Source organism: Malassezia globosa (assembly GCF_000181695.2).
Source record: "Malassezia globosa CBS 7966 chromosome Unknown mgl_sf_7.1, whole genome shotgun sequence".
Taxonomy (NCBI): domain Eukaryota; kingdom Fungi; phylum Basidiomycota; class Malasseziomycetes; order Malasseziales; family Malasseziaceae; genus Malassezia; species Malassezia globosa.
The window spans coordinates 176883-194615 of NW_001849865.1; the positions used below are offsets into that span (position 1 = coordinate 176883).

The 17733-nt window shown below is 50.2% G+C and overlaps 11 protein-coding genes across 11 annotated transcripts; 6 read left to right on the forward strand and 5 right to left on the reverse strand.

Annotated features, from left to right (window-relative positions):
• Window positions 1–182: 182 nt before the first annotated feature.
• On the reverse strand, window positions 183–1007 carry MGL_2858 (uncharacterized protein; the record flags this gene model as incomplete). Its single annotated transcript, XM_001729820.1, has 2 exons — window positions 183–631; window positions 878–1007. The coding sequence occupies 2 exons, from the start codon at window positions 1005–1007 to the stop codon at window positions 183–185; spliced, it is 579 nt and encodes a 192-aa protein (XP_001729872.1).
• A 643-nt stretch (window positions 1008–1650) lies between these two features.
• Window positions 1651–2559, forward strand: MGL_2859 (uncharacterized protein; the record flags this gene model as incomplete). The annotated part of the gene is made up of 1 exon (XM_001729821.1): window positions 1651–2559. The coding sequence occupies one exon, from the start codon at window positions 1651–1653 to the stop codon at window positions 2557–2559; it is 909 nt and encodes a 302-aa protein (XP_001729873.1).
• A 242-nt stretch (window positions 2560–2801) lies between these two features.
• MGL_2860 (uncharacterized protein) lies at window positions 2802–3823 on the forward strand (the record flags this gene model as incomplete). The annotated part of the gene is made up of 5 exons (XM_001729822.1): window positions 2802–2988; window positions 3015–3220; window positions 3249–3276; window positions 3318–3675; window positions 3790–3823. The coding sequence occupies 5 exons, from the start codon at window positions 2802–2804 to the stop codon at window positions 3821–3823; spliced, it is 813 nt and encodes a 270-aa protein (XP_001729874.1).
• A 183-nt stretch (window positions 3824–4006) lies between these two features.
• MGL_2861 (uncharacterized protein) lies at window positions 4007–4715 on the reverse strand (the record flags this gene model as incomplete). The annotated part of the gene is made up of 2 exons (XM_001729823.1): window positions 4007–4157; window positions 4204–4715. The coding sequence occupies 2 exons, from the start codon at window positions 4713–4715 to the stop codon at window positions 4007–4009; spliced, it is 663 nt and encodes a 220-aa protein (XP_001729875.1).
• A 409-nt stretch (window positions 4716–5124) lies between these two features.
• On the forward strand, window positions 5125–5965 carry MGL_2862 (uncharacterized protein; the record flags this gene model as incomplete). Its single annotated transcript, XM_001729824.1, has 2 exons — window positions 5125–5538; window positions 5591–5965. 2 exons carry the CDS (start codon window positions 5125–5127, stop codon window positions 5963–5965), a joined length of 789 nt encoding a protein of 262 aa, XP_001729876.1.
• Window positions 5966–6254: 289 nt separating this feature from the next.
• Window positions 6255–7976, forward strand: MGL_2863 (uncharacterized protein; the record flags this gene model as incomplete). Its single annotated transcript, XM_001729825.1, has 1 exon — window positions 6255–7976. The coding sequence occupies one exon, from the start codon at window positions 6255–6257 to the stop codon at window positions 7974–7976; it is 1722 nt and encodes a 573-aa protein (XP_001729877.1).
• Window positions 7977–8149: 173 nt separating this feature from the next.
• Window positions 8150–8791, reverse strand: MGL_2864 (uncharacterized protein; the record flags this gene model as incomplete). Its single annotated transcript, XM_001729826.1, has 1 exon — window positions 8150–8791. One exon carries the CDS (start codon window positions 8789–8791, stop codon window positions 8150–8152), a length of 642 nt encoding a protein of 213 aa, XP_001729878.1.
• An 840-nt stretch (window positions 8792–9631) lies between these two features.
• MGL_2865 (uncharacterized protein) lies at window positions 9632–11230 on the forward strand (the record flags this gene model as incomplete). Its single annotated transcript, XM_001729827.1, has 1 exon — window positions 9632–11230. One exon carries the CDS (start codon window positions 9632–9634, stop codon window positions 11228–11230), a length of 1599 nt encoding a protein of 532 aa, XP_001729879.1.
• An 808-nt stretch (window positions 11231–12038) lies between these two features.
• On the forward strand, window positions 12039–14141 carry MGL_2866 (uncharacterized protein; the record flags this gene model as incomplete). Its single annotated transcript, XM_001729828.1, has 1 exon — window positions 12039–14141. One exon carries the CDS (start codon window positions 12039–12041, stop codon window positions 14139–14141), a length of 2103 nt encoding a protein of 700 aa, XP_001729880.1.
• Window positions 14142–14258: 117 nt separating this feature from the next.
• Window positions 14259–15392, reverse strand: MGL_2867 (uncharacterized protein; the record flags this gene model as incomplete). The annotated part of the gene is made up of 1 exon (XM_001729829.1): window positions 14259–15392. One exon carries the CDS (start codon window positions 15390–15392, stop codon window positions 14259–14261), a length of 1134 nt encoding a protein of 377 aa, XP_001729881.1.
• Window positions 15393–15743: 351 nt separating this feature from the next.
• Window positions 15744–16982, reverse strand: MGL_2868 (uncharacterized protein; the record flags this gene model as incomplete). Its single annotated transcript, XM_001729830.1, has 1 exon — window positions 15744–16982. One exon carries the CDS (start codon window positions 16980–16982, stop codon window positions 15744–15746), a length of 1239 nt encoding a protein of 412 aa, XP_001729882.1.
• Window positions 16983–17733: the final 751 nt, after the last annotated feature.

A 17733-nucleotide genomic window follows, 5' to 3' on the forward strand; every position in this document is an offset into this window, starting at 1 on the left:
TGAACTCAGAAACACGATTGGGCCATCCACTTGCACATTTACATTCTCTATACATTGTGCCATATAAAGTTTCGGAAACTGTCCCACTTGTCGGAAAGAACGTACAAGTCTGCTCGTTAGTTTCACGCTTCGAGTACACACAGTCCATGCTGCTAACTAGTCCACCATTCAGACGGTGTCGCTTATTCACGAAGAGCCACATAACAGAGCCCCATGTCAATGCCGCGAAGAGTTGGTGTGCCCGTGTTATCAATTGGCACAACCTTGTTTGTTGGATAGTCCTTTGGTACACGAGCACGCGGAAGAAGCGCGGCTACACATCGCGACACGCAATATAGTACAATCTGTTCATTTACTGGCGTTCGCTCGCCAAACATGTACCAGCCGCCTAACATGCCGGCCAAAAATGGATCAATGGATGCCTGCTTTCCATCACGAAAAAGGTCACGAATCACCATTAAGGTTGTCTTATAGATCATCACGTATAACGCTAGCCGCATAGCATGCTGTCTCGTCGCTGTGATGATCTTCTTCCATTTGTCCCTTGGCGTACCAGATCCAAACAGCGTCACCATTACCAAAGCATGCGGGAATCGAATCTTTGCACCATATACCAAACCGTTTCTTGCACCTTTGATAATAGATAAGATCGCATGGTTTGCCGGGTCTAACAAGGACTGCGTTAGCGCCAAGCGAAGATCCGACATGATGCTGGCCAAGGCAACCCAGACCCAAGTAATTTTACCCCACTTCCAGGTTTTGCCCACACCCCCCGTCGAATTTGACTTGAACTTTTGCCCGGGCCCCCGGGTGAACTCAATCTAAGCGGCGCCACGGCCTGCTTCCGTCTCACTGCTTAGCACGCACACGCACATACACGAGCAAAGACACAGCGTCTCCACCAAGGGGGGTATTTTATTTCGGCCGAAGAACACGTGGGTGATATGTACATGCCGGTGAGTGCGTGAAAGTACGCGTTCAAGTGCGTGTTTATTTTCATAATACATGTCGAGTCCAACATGACAAGGTCTGATCTGTTGGGTGCATGATAGGCTTGAACACCGTAGCCTCTTATCAAAAAAATAAACAGCGAAATCTTTTCATCTTGTTCTTCGTTCTTGTTGCCTTCGTGGCTGCATGGTCAAACGAGTCCGTCGTGAAGCACTTAAGTGCCATTCGAAAGACATTTATCTAGCACCATCGTTAGGTCAGTCGATTGGTGGCCGATCATTCGATGTTTCGTGGAAACCAGACTGTATCAAGTCCTCCAAATTAGATATTTATTTGTTCTCACGACATGATCCTATCACATTACCTCTTCATGCATGGCTGGGATTAAACACAGAGGAAGGGTCCAAATCGCTTCCGCTTGACAGTAGTTGGTGGAATGGCACATCAAACTTGGTCGCGAACCTTCAATTTGTTCCTAGTGGCTCACAACCTTGGGAAACGTCCATTCCTCTTGGTCCAACATGGTATTTGAAAGGCGACAACAATAATAAATCAGGACGTTTGGACGCATCCTCTGCGTGGAGCAACGGGAAAGTAACTGACTACAATGATAAGAATTCAGATTTGTCTAACGGCGCATTAGCTGCCGCTGTTATATTGCCGATACTGGCACTTCTCGGCTTGATTGCGGCAGCCTTCATGTGGAACCGACACAAAATAGCTAAACGCGAAGAAGCCCGTCGTGCTCGCTCCATGAAGCAATTATCACCCAATGGCGCCTCACTTCCTGAAGCACCATCACCGATGTATGGTCAGGAGCCCTACAGTTCTATCGGTACTTATCATGTTGATGTGCCAGATGGGTATCTGGAAGAATCAGATGTGAAGGATCTTCACAATCAAGACTATTCTTATGGGCAAGATATGCTACCATCCATGGAGACGGACAATACGCAGTTCGAACACCTTCAATCCCAACCGATAGACTCGTTGCAACACAAAGATGGTGGTTTGAATGTCTCGTCTAATACCAAAGATCAACGCCGGCGATCCCGCAAGCATCCGCATGAGAAGCGCAAGTCCTCTAAGCGTAGGACACGCTCTTCTCGTCAGCATTACTCGATCGGCTCGTCTCTACTGCATCAAGCCAATTCAGGATCTGTTCCCGAAAGTCGTGTTCAGGCCGAACTTCAGCGCCGAACTCGAGAATTCAGACCCCATTCACGGTACGGGATGCTTGAGCGACCATGCTCTTCGCCTGTCGATGCAGACTCTATGTCGGACCTTGATCAGCTTTCGTATGGGCAGAATCATGACAAGGCCACTCCTGTTGCGGTCACATCTTCGCAAGGTCCCGGCACGAGACTCGGTGCCTCTAAAAAGTCGGCAACTCTAGATCCTGCTCCACAGGAGCCCGATATACTTCACGAGGGAAACAAATTCGTCGGCGTGAATCAGCGAGTGCTCAGATACCTGCAATCATTAGGCACTGATGATCAAGAGACTAACGATGATTCATCCGCCAACGCACGTTCCGGTTCGACTCAAAAGCACCAGCTTTCCACCCAAAGTAATGTTTTCTATGACACAGACGATAGTCTGGGTTAATCTGCTCATGAAAAAGACTTTTCACTTTCTTTCATTCCAGGTATAATAAACACGTAGAGAAATTCAGCGATGTAAATGTTCTACAACACATTCGTAAGTGTGCATCTCTACAGCCCCATACGCCATTTCGACATTTTTAATGGCTGACATAATACCGGCCATAAAGATGCGTCGTACTCCGCTAGCATCAAACGCGCTTGGACCCGTCGTGTCATTTGTCCGTGCAAGTCTAAACAATACTCATGGGGGAATTATCATCGTCATGTTTAGGACAAATTCGCGCTGTGCTGTTTGATATGGATGGCCTCCTGATTGACAGTGAGCGCATCTATACAGAAGTAGTAAACGAAATCCTTAAACCGTTTGGTAGGCAACAAACATGGGACATAAAGGCAAAGCTCATGGGTAAGCCGGAACGAGATGCGACACGTACGTATTCAAAGCTCTAATCACAGTCGTACTATTGTCCAGTCTATGGCCTCCCAACCAAGAAGACCCAGAAGACGTGAAACGTGGCTTCGGGTCCGACTGTCCATTTGCCATTGATGAGTTCCTTAGGAAGCGAAACGAACTTCTGTTACCAGCCTTCCGCAACGTCCAACCGATGCCTGGAGCTGTACGCTTGATCCAGCATCTTTCAAAGCACAACATTCCAATTTGTGTACGTACGAAAACGACTTACAAGGAAGGTTGCTACTGGCAGTCGTCGGCATAATTGTACGCATGTTTTTTTTTTCTGGGAGACTCATAAAATGCAGTTGAAATCAAATCCGGTGCGAATCCCAATTTATTTGAACCATTTAACAATCGAGTCGTGTGTGGTGATGATGAAATGATCGGACGCGGGAAGCCATATCCCGATATATTTTTAAATGCTGTTAAGCATGGGCTCGGATGGCAATTCTCTGATGAGGGTCGCGCTATCTTGGAAAAGATCCGCGACCCTGGAGCTGAATTTGATGGGAAGCTTGGTGGTGTAGAAGGCGAAATTCTTGTATTTGAAGATGCATTAGTACGTGAATGCAATGGCAAATTGACCCTCTCTTTCGCCCGTCACCATACTAACCATGATCACTCAGCCCGGGGTCCAAGCTGGTCTCTCGGCTGGCATGAAGGGTATGTATTTAAGCCTTTTGTGTTCTGTACAGCTAACGATGCAGTTGTGTGGGTTCCTGACCCCTCTGTACGTAAGAATATCATGTCATTGGCTTTGGCTCACATAAACGACAGCTGCGAGCCGTGGCGGATCAAGGCCCGCCCATAGGTGCACATCAAGAGCTTTCGTCTTTGGAAGATTTTCGACCTGAGATGTGGGGCTTGCCACCATTCGAAAATGAATAAAGGCGACCAGTGTTATTTCGTTTTGTTTACACTGCACGCATTTCTCCTCTCTCAGACGCTGGTGGCTGTTGATGTCAGATATATCGTCCCATGATTTTTTTTTTGGCTAGAAGGAGGAAAAAAGGGCATCAGCACGTACCTCTGCTTCTTGCGATGGTGGCAGCTCATCTATAAAGTCAGGTTGTGCTAGCAATGCACCTGTCGTGTGCTGCAAGTAGGAAGGAACCTCCATATCATGCTCCAGAGGCTGTTCCTCTCTGCGAATGCGTCAGAATTTTGTTGCTGGGTCAGAAACACACGTACAATGCCTCAAGTTCCGCTTCCAGCTCAGTCTCATCAATGTCGTCGGGCGTCGCATAACTACGAGCAAGTGTTTCTTGCAGTGCACCCGATTGCTCCATCAAATCCTCCATTTCATCCTGGATCTGCTCAATTTTGTCAACATTGATATTCCGATAGGTCTTTTTCAGGTTCTTATTCGCCTGCTGCATCGCATCAACAGTGGCCATGGTGTTCCGCAGATTCTCTGTTACCATCACACTTTGTTCCATGTTAAAGCTTTGTTGCACCAGCTGCTCCATTTGTGCTTCATACATGCGCTTTTGCCGTAAGACTCGAATAGCTCTCTGCTGTATAGCGGATTTCCCAGGGCCTTCACGCATTTTTTTCATTTGGTCTCGATAGCGTCCTAATTCGGCATCAAGACGACTGATCTTTACCTGAGTTGCATCTGCACGAGCATCTGTGGATGTGATAGCCTGCTGTAAATCTGGTTTTGGTGCCTTATTCTGCGATAGGCCAAAAAGTCGTTGCATAGTTTGGCAATTTGATGTTCCCTAGTGAGGTAGGAAAAAGGTACTTGCGAACCGAAGACTTGTACGATTCAATGCTTCAGTCCGTAAAAGACAAAAAACAAGAATCCTGAGAACACCTCGTCTTATAGGACCTCGTGATAAGCTCCAGAGTGATTTAAAACGAGAAAAGTAACACGATGGTTTGTCTGCTCGTGTTGAACCAGCCAAATACGGCGAGACCGGTGCTTACGGGGTAGGGTCTTAAAATGAGGTGGAGGGACGAGAGAGAGTGAAAGTGGGAGGGATAGCCTTTGACGGTGACCTGGGATTGATGACGTGTTAAAACCTCGACTGTCCGAATGCAAGGCACGGCGACCAAGATAGCTTCGCCAGACTCCCTCACCGCTTTGGAAGCGCCACCACCGACAACATGTCTTGGGGGGGATTCAAGAAGTCTATCAACCGTGCAGGCACGCAGCTGATGCAGAAAACGGGTCAGTTGGAGCGCTCGGATGACTCCAGATTCAAGGAAGAAGAGCACAAATACCGAGAACTTGAGAAGCATGCGTCCGCATTACTGAAATGCTCTCGAGACTACCTTGACTCGATCCGGCTTTTGTCTGCATCCGAAGCCCGCATAGGCGATACAATCGAGGGTTTTTATCACGATAATAGTGAGCCTGCGATTATTGCGACGTCATACAAGCGTGCTCTGGAAGAGTTAGACGCTAGAACAGCGAAAGAACTAGATGCACCGTATCGTGCCACAGTTCTTGACCCTATTGGTAAACTTTGCAGCTACTTCCCTGAGGTGAACAAGCTGATCGACAAACGTGGTAGAAAGGTGCGTATCTATCCTCTCCATATATTTTGGATTGAACCATCTTACAATGCAGCTTCTCGACTACGATGCTACACGTTCACGTTACAAGAAACAGTCAGACCGCCCCAGTGACGACCCGTCCAAGCTTCCACGTATGGAAAGCGAGCATAATGAAGCAAAGCTCGTGTTCGATGCTTTGAATGAACAACTAATGACGGAACTTCCTCAACTTGTTGACATGCGCATTCCATACTTGGACCCCTCATTGGAAATGATGATCCGTGTCCAGATCAAGTTTGCTCAGGAAGGCTATGAACAGCTTGGTGGCGTACAACGGTACTTCCCAGAACAAGTGCGTACCGATTATGCCGAAGGACAACTGGATGCCCAGGTGGAAAGCATACTCCAAGAGATGCGCGGTTTGTCAATTTGCGGCATGAACAATTGATATGTTCCCACTCCTCTCACTCATATGTATTTAGTTGGAAACTAAAACCTTATATATAAAACACTTGAGCGTGATCTTTGGTGTTGGTAGCTTGGGTAGGACAACTCTTAAGGCAAGAGAGGTCTTTCATGGAGCATTAGGTTGGTTGGTGCACGTGGCACAGTCTGGAGAGCTTATGTGGTGGGTCCAAATTTCTCCCAGCCGGCTGATTAACAGGTCAGATACTCTGGGTCAAAATGATTCTGAGAGTTAGATTTTCTTCTCATCTCGGCTACACTGATTTGAGAACATGTCGGCAGCACCATCGACAGCACCGTCTTCACCTGGTGCTTGTACAAAATCTGCTACGACAGACATGTCATCTGTGACGACTGCATTGTCAGAGGTGGACGCCTCGCTATCACCCGAAGAGCGTCAAAAGAAAGTCGAACAGGTCAAGTTTGCTGGCAACCAACGTTTCATGAGGGGCGACTATACCGAGGCTAAGGCTTTGTACACTCAAGCCATTGCCTTAGACCCATCGCTCATCACATTGTATAGCAACCGAGCTATGTGCGAACTCAAGCTAGAACAACATGGACTTGCTGTTGCCGATGCTACCAAGGCGATTGAGCTGGATCCCAAGTTCGCCAAGGCATACTACCGCCGAGCCAGCGCACACCTATCAATTCTCGAGCCAAAGAAAGCATTACCCGATTTAAAGATGGTTCTCAAGCTTGATCCGCGCAATGCTCAAGTGAAAGCACAGCTAGATGCAACGTCCAAACTTGTCCGCCGTTTAGAATTCGAAAAAGCTATCCGTGTTGAAGAAGGCCCAGCCGCTAGTCAGACTATCGAAGAGTATTTGGAGCATGGAATGGGTGGTGCGGCCGTCTCTTCTGACTACACTGGTCCACGACTGCCCACGGAAGCTACAAGCAGCCAACGCATTTCGCCGCTGATTGAAGACAAACCTTATCTCGGTCGCATCGATGACGCATTTATTGATAAAATGATCCAGCATTTCCGAGATGGAAAACAACTGCCAAACGGGATCGCGTGGGCTATCGTGCTTGGAGCCCTTCGTGCGTTTGAGCAAGAGCCATCTCTCGTGGAATACACTGTACCTGAAGGCACGACGATTGACGTTGTGGGTGACACACATGGACAATTTTACGACTTCCTTCATCTCTTGACACTAACAGGTCGTCCCTCTGCAAGTCATGCTGTCCTATTTAATGGCGACTTTGTGGACCGTGGTTCATGGTCTGTTGAAATTGCCTTGACCATCTTTGCTTTCAAATGGTTATACCCATCTACGACTTTGATTAACCGCGGCAACCACGAAACAAGTGACATGAACAAGGTCTACGGCTTTGAAGGAGAGTGCAAGGCCAAGTTTGGCGGTGACATGACATTCAAGCTTTTCACTCAAGCGTTTGTTGCTATACCACTTGCTACGCTTATATCTGCATCTCGTTCACCTTTGCCAACGGATAAGCTTCCTGCTACCGCCAGTAAATCGCTCGCCCAGACCGCACCAATTGTTGACAAGGAGACTGGTCACAAACGCTTCTTCGTGGTTCATGGCGGTCTCTTTAGCAAGGACAACGTCACACTTAGTGACATCCGAGCCGTTGACCGTTTTGCCAAGAAACAGCCAGGGCAAGAGGGTCTCATGATGGAGCTGCTATGGAGTGATCCTCAGGTTGCGCATGGCCGCGGGCCTAGCAAGCGAGGTGTTGGTCTCGGTTTTGGTCCTGACATTACCCGTGCATGGTGTAAGCTCAACGGGGTCACTTCCGTGTTGCGGAGTCATGAAGTCCGTCAGGGGGGTTTTGCTGAGGAGCATGAGGGTCTGTGTTGCACCGTGTTCTCAGCGCCCAACTACTGCGACTCTACGGGCAACCTAGGTGCCTTCGGACGCATCGATGAGCAAGGCACACTGTCGTGGACAACGTTCGATGCCCAGCCGCATCCGAATATCCGGCCCATGGCATATGCAGGTGGCATGAGTAGTCTTTTGGCGTAGGAATAGACAAATGATGCACACATTATGGCGGACTTCTTCTGTAGAGAAGGACGCGAGACCTTTTTTTTTTTTTTTTTTTTTTTTGCGGAGACGGAAGCGGGTCGCAGATGAAACATACTCACAGTTATTTGAAAACAATTAAGCTCTACGCTCCTGCTCTGATGAGCTCTCATTCACAAAGAGCGTTCTCGAGGCCCAAGCTTGATGGTATCCACACGAATACGGGTATACGGCTGCTTATGTGTAATAACTTTGTCGTAACCTTTCCGTCGCTTGAACTTTTCAATTCGTTCCAACGGTCCCTTCGCATGCTCTATTACAACACACTGGACCTGGACAACATCACTGGACAACGCTGCACCAACATGAGCCATACCTGTGGGGATAAGTTGGGCCGCCCATGACGAAGAAAATGGAACAATACTATGCGCTTCCTCCGACTTTACCAATTCATCCGTGCGGACGCGAACACAATGCGAGTTGTCTGTTCGACTGCGGAGCAGCACCAATGGGAATCTACCACCCTCAGGATTCCGTGCTCCGTGCGCAGGATCCTGTGCGCGCAGTGTAAAGTCACGGCTTCCAACTTCATGTACCAAGTCGAGCTCTAGTATATCGCCCAACTTCACCCCTGGTAATCGTGGAACGGTAATCACATCCGAACTACTCAGGACGAACGTGCGTCCCGCAATAGAAGCCACGACGTAATGGTTAGGCTGCATCTTTAACAGGTGCAAAGCTTCTTCCAAGTTCTTGACGGTGACTGCTGGTGCTTGTGTGCTCGTTGCCGCGCCTTCCAGACCCTGTGTCGCCATTGTGCGTGTTCCTGTTATCGGCAAGAAAACACGAGCAAGAGGCACATAGCATGTCCGCTGCACTGGCTGTATCAAGGAAGGTACATGGGTACTTCCCTCCAAGGCTCGCGCGACCCCCACTCGACTTAACGCGCGCAGACCGCGCATCATATGGTGGCGACCTTGGGCCATTCCAGGTCCTCCAGCTGCTGCGATGAAACCAGACAACTTTCTTGTCCGCCCAAGCCGGCCACGAGTCTCGTCGTTATTGCAACCATGTGATGCTACACACGTGACTAGAATTTGCTTCTTGACTTTGAGTGGAGATAAAGGGACCTTGGCGCTTGCCTCTATTCAGGCTGTGGGCGGCAGATTCATTCTGCATTCTGCAGCTGCAACCGGGTCCTTCCGGTAGTACACCATTCGGCCGAAACAAGCTCTTCTGCTTTTCTCAGTGCTAGATTCAGCTTCATTATTCGTCCAATTCCCTAGGTTCGGACCCGCTTCATGCGGCCGGGCACGACCGTGGCCGCGCTGGCAGTTCCGCGGTGCGCCCCGGCCGACGGGTCGCTTTCCGTAACGGCTACGGCGCGTTCGCTCTTGTCTATCTACCTTTGCCCCTACCTCGAGTTGTAGTCGCAATGCTCGCTAGGTCCACAGGCATTGCAGTTGCTAACCTCGCCCGCACCGCTGCGGTGCCAACGGTACGTATATATGGGCTCTGCGGCATGTGCGCTCGTGCAAAGCTATTGAATCTTTCCGTCTCATAGCACCCATGTGCGCCATGCGCCGCCGAGCCGTTCATCTCAGCTGGTCGAACCATTTTGCTAACACGTTGGTGCTTCCCGTTTATCGACGGGGATGCCGTTCCTTGGAAAGGCTCGTCGTGCCGTTCCGGCTTTCGCTACTGCCGTTCGTAACTATGCCACTGCCAAGGCCGCTGCCTCGGAAGTGAGCTCGATTCTTGAGCAGCGTATCTCGGGTGCCACGTCTAACTTTGACGTCGAGGAGACTGGCCGTGTACTTGCTATTGGTGACGGTATTGCCCGTATTTACGGTCTCCGCAACATCATGGCTGAAGAGATGGTTGAGTTCTCTTCGGGTATCCGTGGTATGGCTCTTAACCTTGAAGCTGACAATGTCGGTGTAACTGTTTTCGGTTCCGACTCTTTGATCAAGGAAGGTGACATTGTCAAGCGCACCGGCCAGATTGTTGATGTGCCAGTTGGTCCAGAGCTGCTTGGTCGTGTGGTCGACGCTCTTGGTAACCCAGTTGACGGTAAAGGCCCCATTCAGGCTAGTGAGCGCCGCCGTACGCAAGTCAAAGCCCCAGGCATTTTGCCTCGTCGCTCGGTGCATGAGCCTATGCAAACGGGTATGAAGCCTGTTGATGCCATGGTTCCAATTGGTCGTGGCCAGCGTGAGCTCATCATCGGTGACCGTCAGACCGGTAAGACCGCTCTGGCTCTTGACGCCATCCTTAACCAGCGCCGCTGGAACGACGGCAACGACGACAAGAAGAAGCTGTACTGTATCTATGTTGCTGTTGGTCAGAAGCGCTCGACTGTCGCTCAGCTTGTGCAGACTCTGGAGCAGAATGACGCCCTTAAGTACTCTGTGATTGTCGCCGCTACGGCCTCGGATGCTGCTCCTCTGCAGTACCTGGCTCCATTCACAGGCTGCTCGATTGGCGAGTGGTTCCGTGACAACGGCAAGCACGCTCTTGTCGTGTACGATGACCTGTCTAAGCAGGCCGTCGCTTACCGTCAAATGTCGCTTCTGCTGCGTCGTCCTCCTGGTCGTGAGGCGTACCCTGGTGACGTCTTCTACCTGCACTCTCGTCTCCTCGAGCGTGCTGCCAAGATGAGTGAGGCTAACGGCGCTGGCTCGCTCACGGCTCTGCCCATCATTGAAACCCAGGGTGGTGACGTGTCGGCTTTCATTCCGACCAACGTTATCTCCATTACTGACGGTCAGATCTTCTTGGAGTCGGAACTCTTCTTCAAGGGTATCCGCCCAGCCGTGAATGTCGGTCTTTCGGTGTCGCGTGTCGGTTCGGCCGCCCAGACCAAGATCTACAAGGCTGTTGCCGGTTCGCTCAAGCTGTACCTTGCTCAGTACCGTGAACTGGCTGCCTTCGCGCAGTTCGGCTCGGATCTTGACGCCTCGACTCGCTACACTCTGAACCGTGGTGCTCGTCTGACTGAGCTCCTCAAGCAGCGTCAGTACTCGCCTTTGGCCGTCGAGATCCAGGTGCCAATCATCTACGCTGGTATTAAGGGTCTTCTTGACGAGATCCCTGTTGACAAGATTGTTGCGTGGGAGACTGGCTACCGTGAGGAGCTTGCTTCGCAGAACGACCTGCTCTCCGAAATTTCTAAGGGTGTGATGACACCTGAGGTGGAAGAGAAGATCGCTAACTCGATCAAGGCTAGCGTCTCGTCGTTCCTTGGCAACTAAGCACCTAAAGTCTTGTGCTGATTTGATGCGTTGGATTTTGCACATCTGTTGACTCACGTCAGCTCATAACTTCTTGTAGCTAGACAAGTCTCTATATAAGATTTGCAGCCAATACATCATATTGATTCCATTGGATGTTTGCCTACACATGAGATGATGAACCTCAATGATAGTGGCATGGAAGGTTGAGGTGTATCTGTATAGTGACGCCACAGGGGCTTAAAGTCCCGTACGTGTTCGCAATTTTGCTCTGGAGCAAACACCATGGCGCAACAAATTGTCTCTCTTGGCAAGGTCGGGGTCTAGTAGTAGAGAATGGCACCGCACCGAGTGCTGCAGGTCTGGCACGGTAGTGTTGATTCGTTCCATCTTCGGCCGAGGCCCATTGACATCGGCTGCCCGTTGGGGGCGGGGGGCAAGTCAACTCAAGACGACGCGTGGCCGAAGTCAAACACTTGAGCGCGTCCCAGGTTCTCTCTTCACAGCGCATCGCATTCTTTGGCTAAAGAGACTCGGCGTGCCAACAGAGCCAGAATGGATGTCGATCTCATTCAGGTCGTAAACCGACTGCAGGAGACGTTCACTACGATCGGTGGACATAGTGTGGATCTGCCACAATGTGTTGTCGTTGGCTCACAATCGTCGGGTAAATCCAGTGTGCTCGAAACGTACGTAAAATTTTAGCAAATGTTGGAAGATCACTAACAAATGCCACAGAATTGTGGGGCGGGACTTTCTTCCCCGTGGAAGTGGCATTGTGACGCGTCGACCGCTTGTGCTTCAACTCATTCACCTGCCCGCTTCTGACATGTCTGGAGGCACGGAGGAGTACGGCGAATTTCTGCATTTGGATCGACGTTTTACTGATTTCAATGCTATTCGCCAAGAGATTGAAAATGAGACGTTTCGGGTGGCAGGTCAGAACAAGGGCATCTCGAAACAGCCAATTCATCTAAAGATCTTCAGCCCACATGTAATCAACCTAACACTGGTTGATTTGCCTGGTTTAACCAAGATACCTGTCGGTGACCAACCTTCGGATATTGAGCGTCAGATCCGTTCGCTCGTGACTGACTATATTTCAAAGCCGAACTGCATCATCATAGCGGTGAGTCCCGCGAACGTCGATTTGGCCAATTCCGACAGTTTGAAACTCGCTCGATCCGTTGACCCGCAAGGGCGGCGTACTATTGGTGTTCTCACGAAGCTAGATCTCATGGACCAGGGAACGCATGCACTCGAAATCTTGTCTGGCCGCATGTATCCATTGCGGCTTGGTTTTGTTGGTGTCGTTAATCGGTCGCAGCACGACATCAACAATGGCGTGCCTTTGGCGGAGGCTCGTCGTGCAGAAGAAGAATTCTTTCGGACACATCTCGCATACCGGAGTATTGCTCACAAATGTGGTACCAAATACCTGGCAAAAACTCTGAATCAAGTGCTTATGGCACATATCCGTGATCGTCTTCCTGACATGAAGGCGCGCCTTAACACGCTCATGGGCCAGGCTCAGCAGGAACTTGCATCTTTTGGTGACGTTTCGTTCATGGGTGACCAACATCGTGGCACACTTATTCTTAAGTACATGACTCAATTTGCGAGGGACTTTGTTGCGTCGATCGAAGGCACATCCTTCGATATCTCAACGAAGGAGTTGTGTGGTGGTGCACGAGTCTACTGCATCTTTCAGGATGTGTTCGGTCAGGCGCTTAATTCAATCAATCCAACCCAAAACCTTACTGTTCAAGATATCCGTACAGCCATCCGAAATTCGTCGGGCCCACGCCCCACCTTGTTCGTGCCGGAGGCAGCATTCGAGCTTTTGATCAAGCCCCAAATCAAACTGCTTCTGCCTCCCAGCTTGCGATGCGTGGAGCTTGTGTATGAAGAACTGATGAAGATCTGTCACAATTGTACGAGTTCAGAGCTTCAGCGGTTCCCCCGTTTACACGCGCAACTCATTGAAGTGGTGTCAGATCTTTTACGAGAACGACTGGGCCCTGCTTCTGAGTATGTGCAAAGCCTGATTGAAATTCAGACCTCTTACATTAACACGAATCACCCGGCTTTCGTACAGGACTCGGCCAATATCGCGACGCGTATGCGCGATGACAAACAGCGCAAGATGATTTCTGAATCATCTAGGCCAGACACCTCCTTGGACTCGGATCTCGGTGCACCTGCTATTGATGACGATGAAAACAAACAAGGACAAGCGCTTGTCGTCAATGGTGCGAATTCTAAGCGTGGCTCTGAGCATGCACGCCAGGGTCATTCCTTGAAAGAGACCATGAGGCCTCCAATGTCTGATTCGAGTGCTGAGGCGCCTTCCTCGGCAGGGTCGTTGGCAAGCAGTAACCACACAGGTCCTATCAGCGCAAGCGGCCAGCGAGAATCGTTCCTCAACTACTTTTTCGGTGGTGCGACGATGAGTGACACAAGCGGATCTGGCTCCGGTGTTTCGATGGGATCTCGTTCTGTCGAGCAAAAACCCAACATTCTCACTGGGCGTCTGGGACTTGAGGGGGACAGTGCAGCGTTCAACATGAAGAGCTTGGACCACCATCTTAGCACTGAATCTGTGCCAGACGACGAATACTCTCTAACGGAACGTGAGGCCATGGAGACGAATCTAATTCGAGAGCTAATCACTTCCTATTTCAACATTGTGCGGCAGTCGATTCAGGATCTCGTGCCTAAGGCTGTGATGCATTTGCTCGTGAACTATTCACGCGACACTGTGCAGAACCGCCTTGTTGTCAACTTGTACAAGGAGTCTATGTTTGAGGAACTGCTACATGAAGACGAGACACTCACGAAAGAGCGCCAGCGTGTGCAGGCCCTGTTGGAAGCATACAGAGAAGGGTTTAACGTGCTATCTGAGATAACTTATAAACCGAGTAGTGCGTAAACTTAGCAATCATTGGACATCGTAAGTGTGGTTCTAGAGTTCGAGTCATTTGTGAAACTGGGGAGGAAATGGTTGAGGGCAGATGGAAGGGAAATCTACAACACGTCCAAAGTGTTCTTACGAGCGTGTCTTTTGTCGTTGTTTGCGCATGGCCTTTTTGAATTGCCGAGCTGAACCTGAGCCTGATGCAAGCGAGGTATGCATATCTGCATGCTGCTTGGCTTGCGCCGTGACAGTGGGCCGTTTCGCTCGCTTCTGCAACGCGTGGTATGCATCTCGATCGTCACCGCGCTCACGACGGCGTGCATCGCGTTCTGATCCACGCAACAAGTCGCCGAACTCTTCCTCGACACCACCGCTTAGCCGGTTGCCGCGACCAGAGAGACCCAAACCACCGAGAGCCACATCCTGTTCGTCGCGACGCCGGCGTTTCGCATCCTTCTTGTTAAGTGAGAGTCGCTTATAGTTGTCTTCCTCAAACTCTTGCATACGTCGGAGAGCACGTGCACGTGATGAGCCAGCTGTACCTACGGCCAAATCGCCACCCACACCAGCAACAGATGTCTCGTATGGATTGGTCGACATTCCCGCAGATAGGTCGGCCAAGAGTGCCGTGTTACGCGATGGTTGCCTGTCTTTATTCCGTGCCTTGCGTGATACATGCGCATCGGGGTCATACACCATCGGCGCAACTTTTGGTGGCCGGTAAACGCCTTCTGTTGCATCAGCGTCCTCGTTAGGCAATCTGGACTCCTGCCGACCGACTTGGGCGGGTGCGAGTCCCTCAGGATTCGGACGAAATGAGAGTAGGTCCATATCTTCATCAGCAGCTTCCGCATCGGCACCGCCATCCGTTGCTACGCGCTGGGAAGATTCACGCTCCACGGCGACGGCCGCCTGAAGGAGTTTTTCCACTTGATATTTGAGCCGTGCTTCCATGGGACGCATTTTTTCTAGGCGCAAACGCAATCTGACCAAGTTTTGCACGTACAATGCGCCGGGTTCCTGCGATAGAGTGTTTCCACTTAGACGTTGAACGCATAAGAGAGCTAGGTTCTGTATGTATGCTAGAAGTGCATCGACCTTGGCTGTTAAAAGAGATAGTCCTTCTGGATGGTCGAAATCTGCATTTCGAACGGACTCTGAAAGTTTCTGCACCAGCTGAGCCGAGTCTTCTGAGTCCTTTCGGAGCTGAGCCGCGAGATCAGTAAAAGCATGCGATTGTGATTTTGACAGGTCGACCTCGCTCATGGGGCTAGATAGGATCACAAAGAACAGTGCCACAATGGCGTCGCTCTTCACCTCGTCGCTGTTCGTCCACAGAAACGTGTGTACGTTGGGAGCCTTTTACCAAATTTTTGGCTCAGGATGCACGTGATATTCGTGGAGGGAGTGGACGTGTCACACCCATCAACGTCGCACCACAGGGCACAACAGTATGTGCAAGAGGTTCGTTGACAAGCAACAATAAGAATTTGTGTAGCAAGCTGTACAAGTTACAAAATCACACGATGTAGAGAGCTATGATCATGGAGACCAGCATGCCCACCTTCCAAGTTGATGCTGGCTTAGTGTCAGGTGTGAGACGAGAATGATTTTTTTTTAAAACATAAGATACAAAATATTCAGCATCGGCAAACCAATCACCATTCCCATCCAAAAGAGACAGTTCGCAAGTGCCGGCCTAGAGCGAATAAATTCAAGACGCGCCATCATGATGAGAGGGATCTGGCTCATTTGCATCGCAAAGAGGTAGCCGCGGATTTTGCCGCTGACGATAATCATGACGATCTCATGGAACACGGAGCTCAAGAGGAAGGTAAATACAGATGCTGACGACTTGCTCATCCCGGCACGGAAAATCAAGGATACGTAGACGTGTTGAAGCAAGAAGTGATGAACTGGCCGATTCCAATTCCGTGAAAACTCCTCCATCGATGTCGAGTTCCACCAGTCGCGGTAGAATTCGCGGTCGGCGAAGCGAGTGATCTCAGCGAATCCCTGACACACACATTCAAACATGAGGTAGAAAAGAAGCAAGTAGCATGATATCATTGGCGCCATAAGGCGCAAAGAAAGAGACAGTAGACTCGCAGACGTGTCTTCAGTTGCAGGGATAATCCAATGGACAGTGATGACGTAGAGCACCAAGAACGTGCCAAACAGAGCAACGCAGCGCTCAATAACGTACCAGACACGCACCTCCTTTAGTCTCGGATACTGCAGCTTATACACCAGTGAGGGAACAAGTTGGAAGTCGAGGAAGTTCAGGTAGCTCACGTTCAACGGCCACATGGGTCCTAGTTCTTGTCCAGGGATCGGCGCAGAGTACAAAGCCTCGCGCACCTTGGAGATCTCGAGGCTCAATGTCTTGATCTGTTGGTCTGGATGCCAAATCAGAGGATGCACGTCACGTAGGTCTGTGTCAAGTTCAGGTAGCAGACCAGGAGACAGGTGCTCGGATGATGTCGAGGAAGAAATGGCATCAACAAGCCGACGGTGTTCAGGCATGGGCGACTTGCTGCGAGGGATTTCGTTCTGAAGCGGGGGTAGCAAAACATTCGCACGAATTTTTGACGCGCCAGTCTGAACACGGAGATCAGCCCATTTAAGAAACGCCTCTCGATGCAGATGCGAGTTTATTCTTTGCGGGTAAATCGCATCAAGACTTTCGGCCACGCGTGTGATAGCGCGGTTCCAGGACTTGGCACGATCTTGCGGGGCATCAGTCGGCGCATCGACTTCTGTTACTCGCTGGAGAAGCTGCTCTTCTAGGGCTCCGAGTTTGATAAACTCTTCATTCATGGTTGTATTCACATCCATGTAGCTGTGAATTTTCATTAACTGGACAATAGAGTGCAATACGAAGAATGCTGATTGCACCCATGGCCAAGCACTGGTGACGTTAGTTCAAGTAAGGAACAAATGTTTGACGCACCGGAAACGAGCCCAAATTGCGACTGCCACCAACAGGCTTGTGTACCACAAAGTTACGATACATGTCATACTCTGTTTGTGCGAGATGCGAAAACGTTTGATAAGACGAATCATCGGGACACACAGGAACGTGTGACCGACCAGCACCGCGTCGCTGATTGCCAGCATGTGCAAGTCACGACTCATCAAAGTGGCGAGTGTAAGGCTTATGATATGGCCGGTTGCCTCGAATGAGTGCATAAATGCGCTGAGTACTTGTGTTGCAAGACAAATCCAAAACAATGTGTAGAAGCCACGGAACGGATCACTCGTGGCATACTCGTTCTGAGCGTCCAACATAGAAATGCGCGGTACATACTTTACAACCGCCTTGAATCCACGAAGCCCTTTTTCTTTTACTTCATCTGCCAGCGCACTAATGCCTGAACGCTGTTTGGGCCGCTCTTCGGTTTCGTGTGGTAGCTCACCAGGCTCAGGCACATCGAGTGGCTGAGGTGGAGCTAGTCTGCGCTCCGAGGCCATCGACTGGCTCGGTGCTACACTCGAGGATCGACCCTGATCAGTGATCGAAACAGGCCTGGGCCTTAGGATGGAATGCGTATCGTTCTCCGATGTCATCCTTGTTTAGTTGGTGGTGGGAGGGCACACATGATTT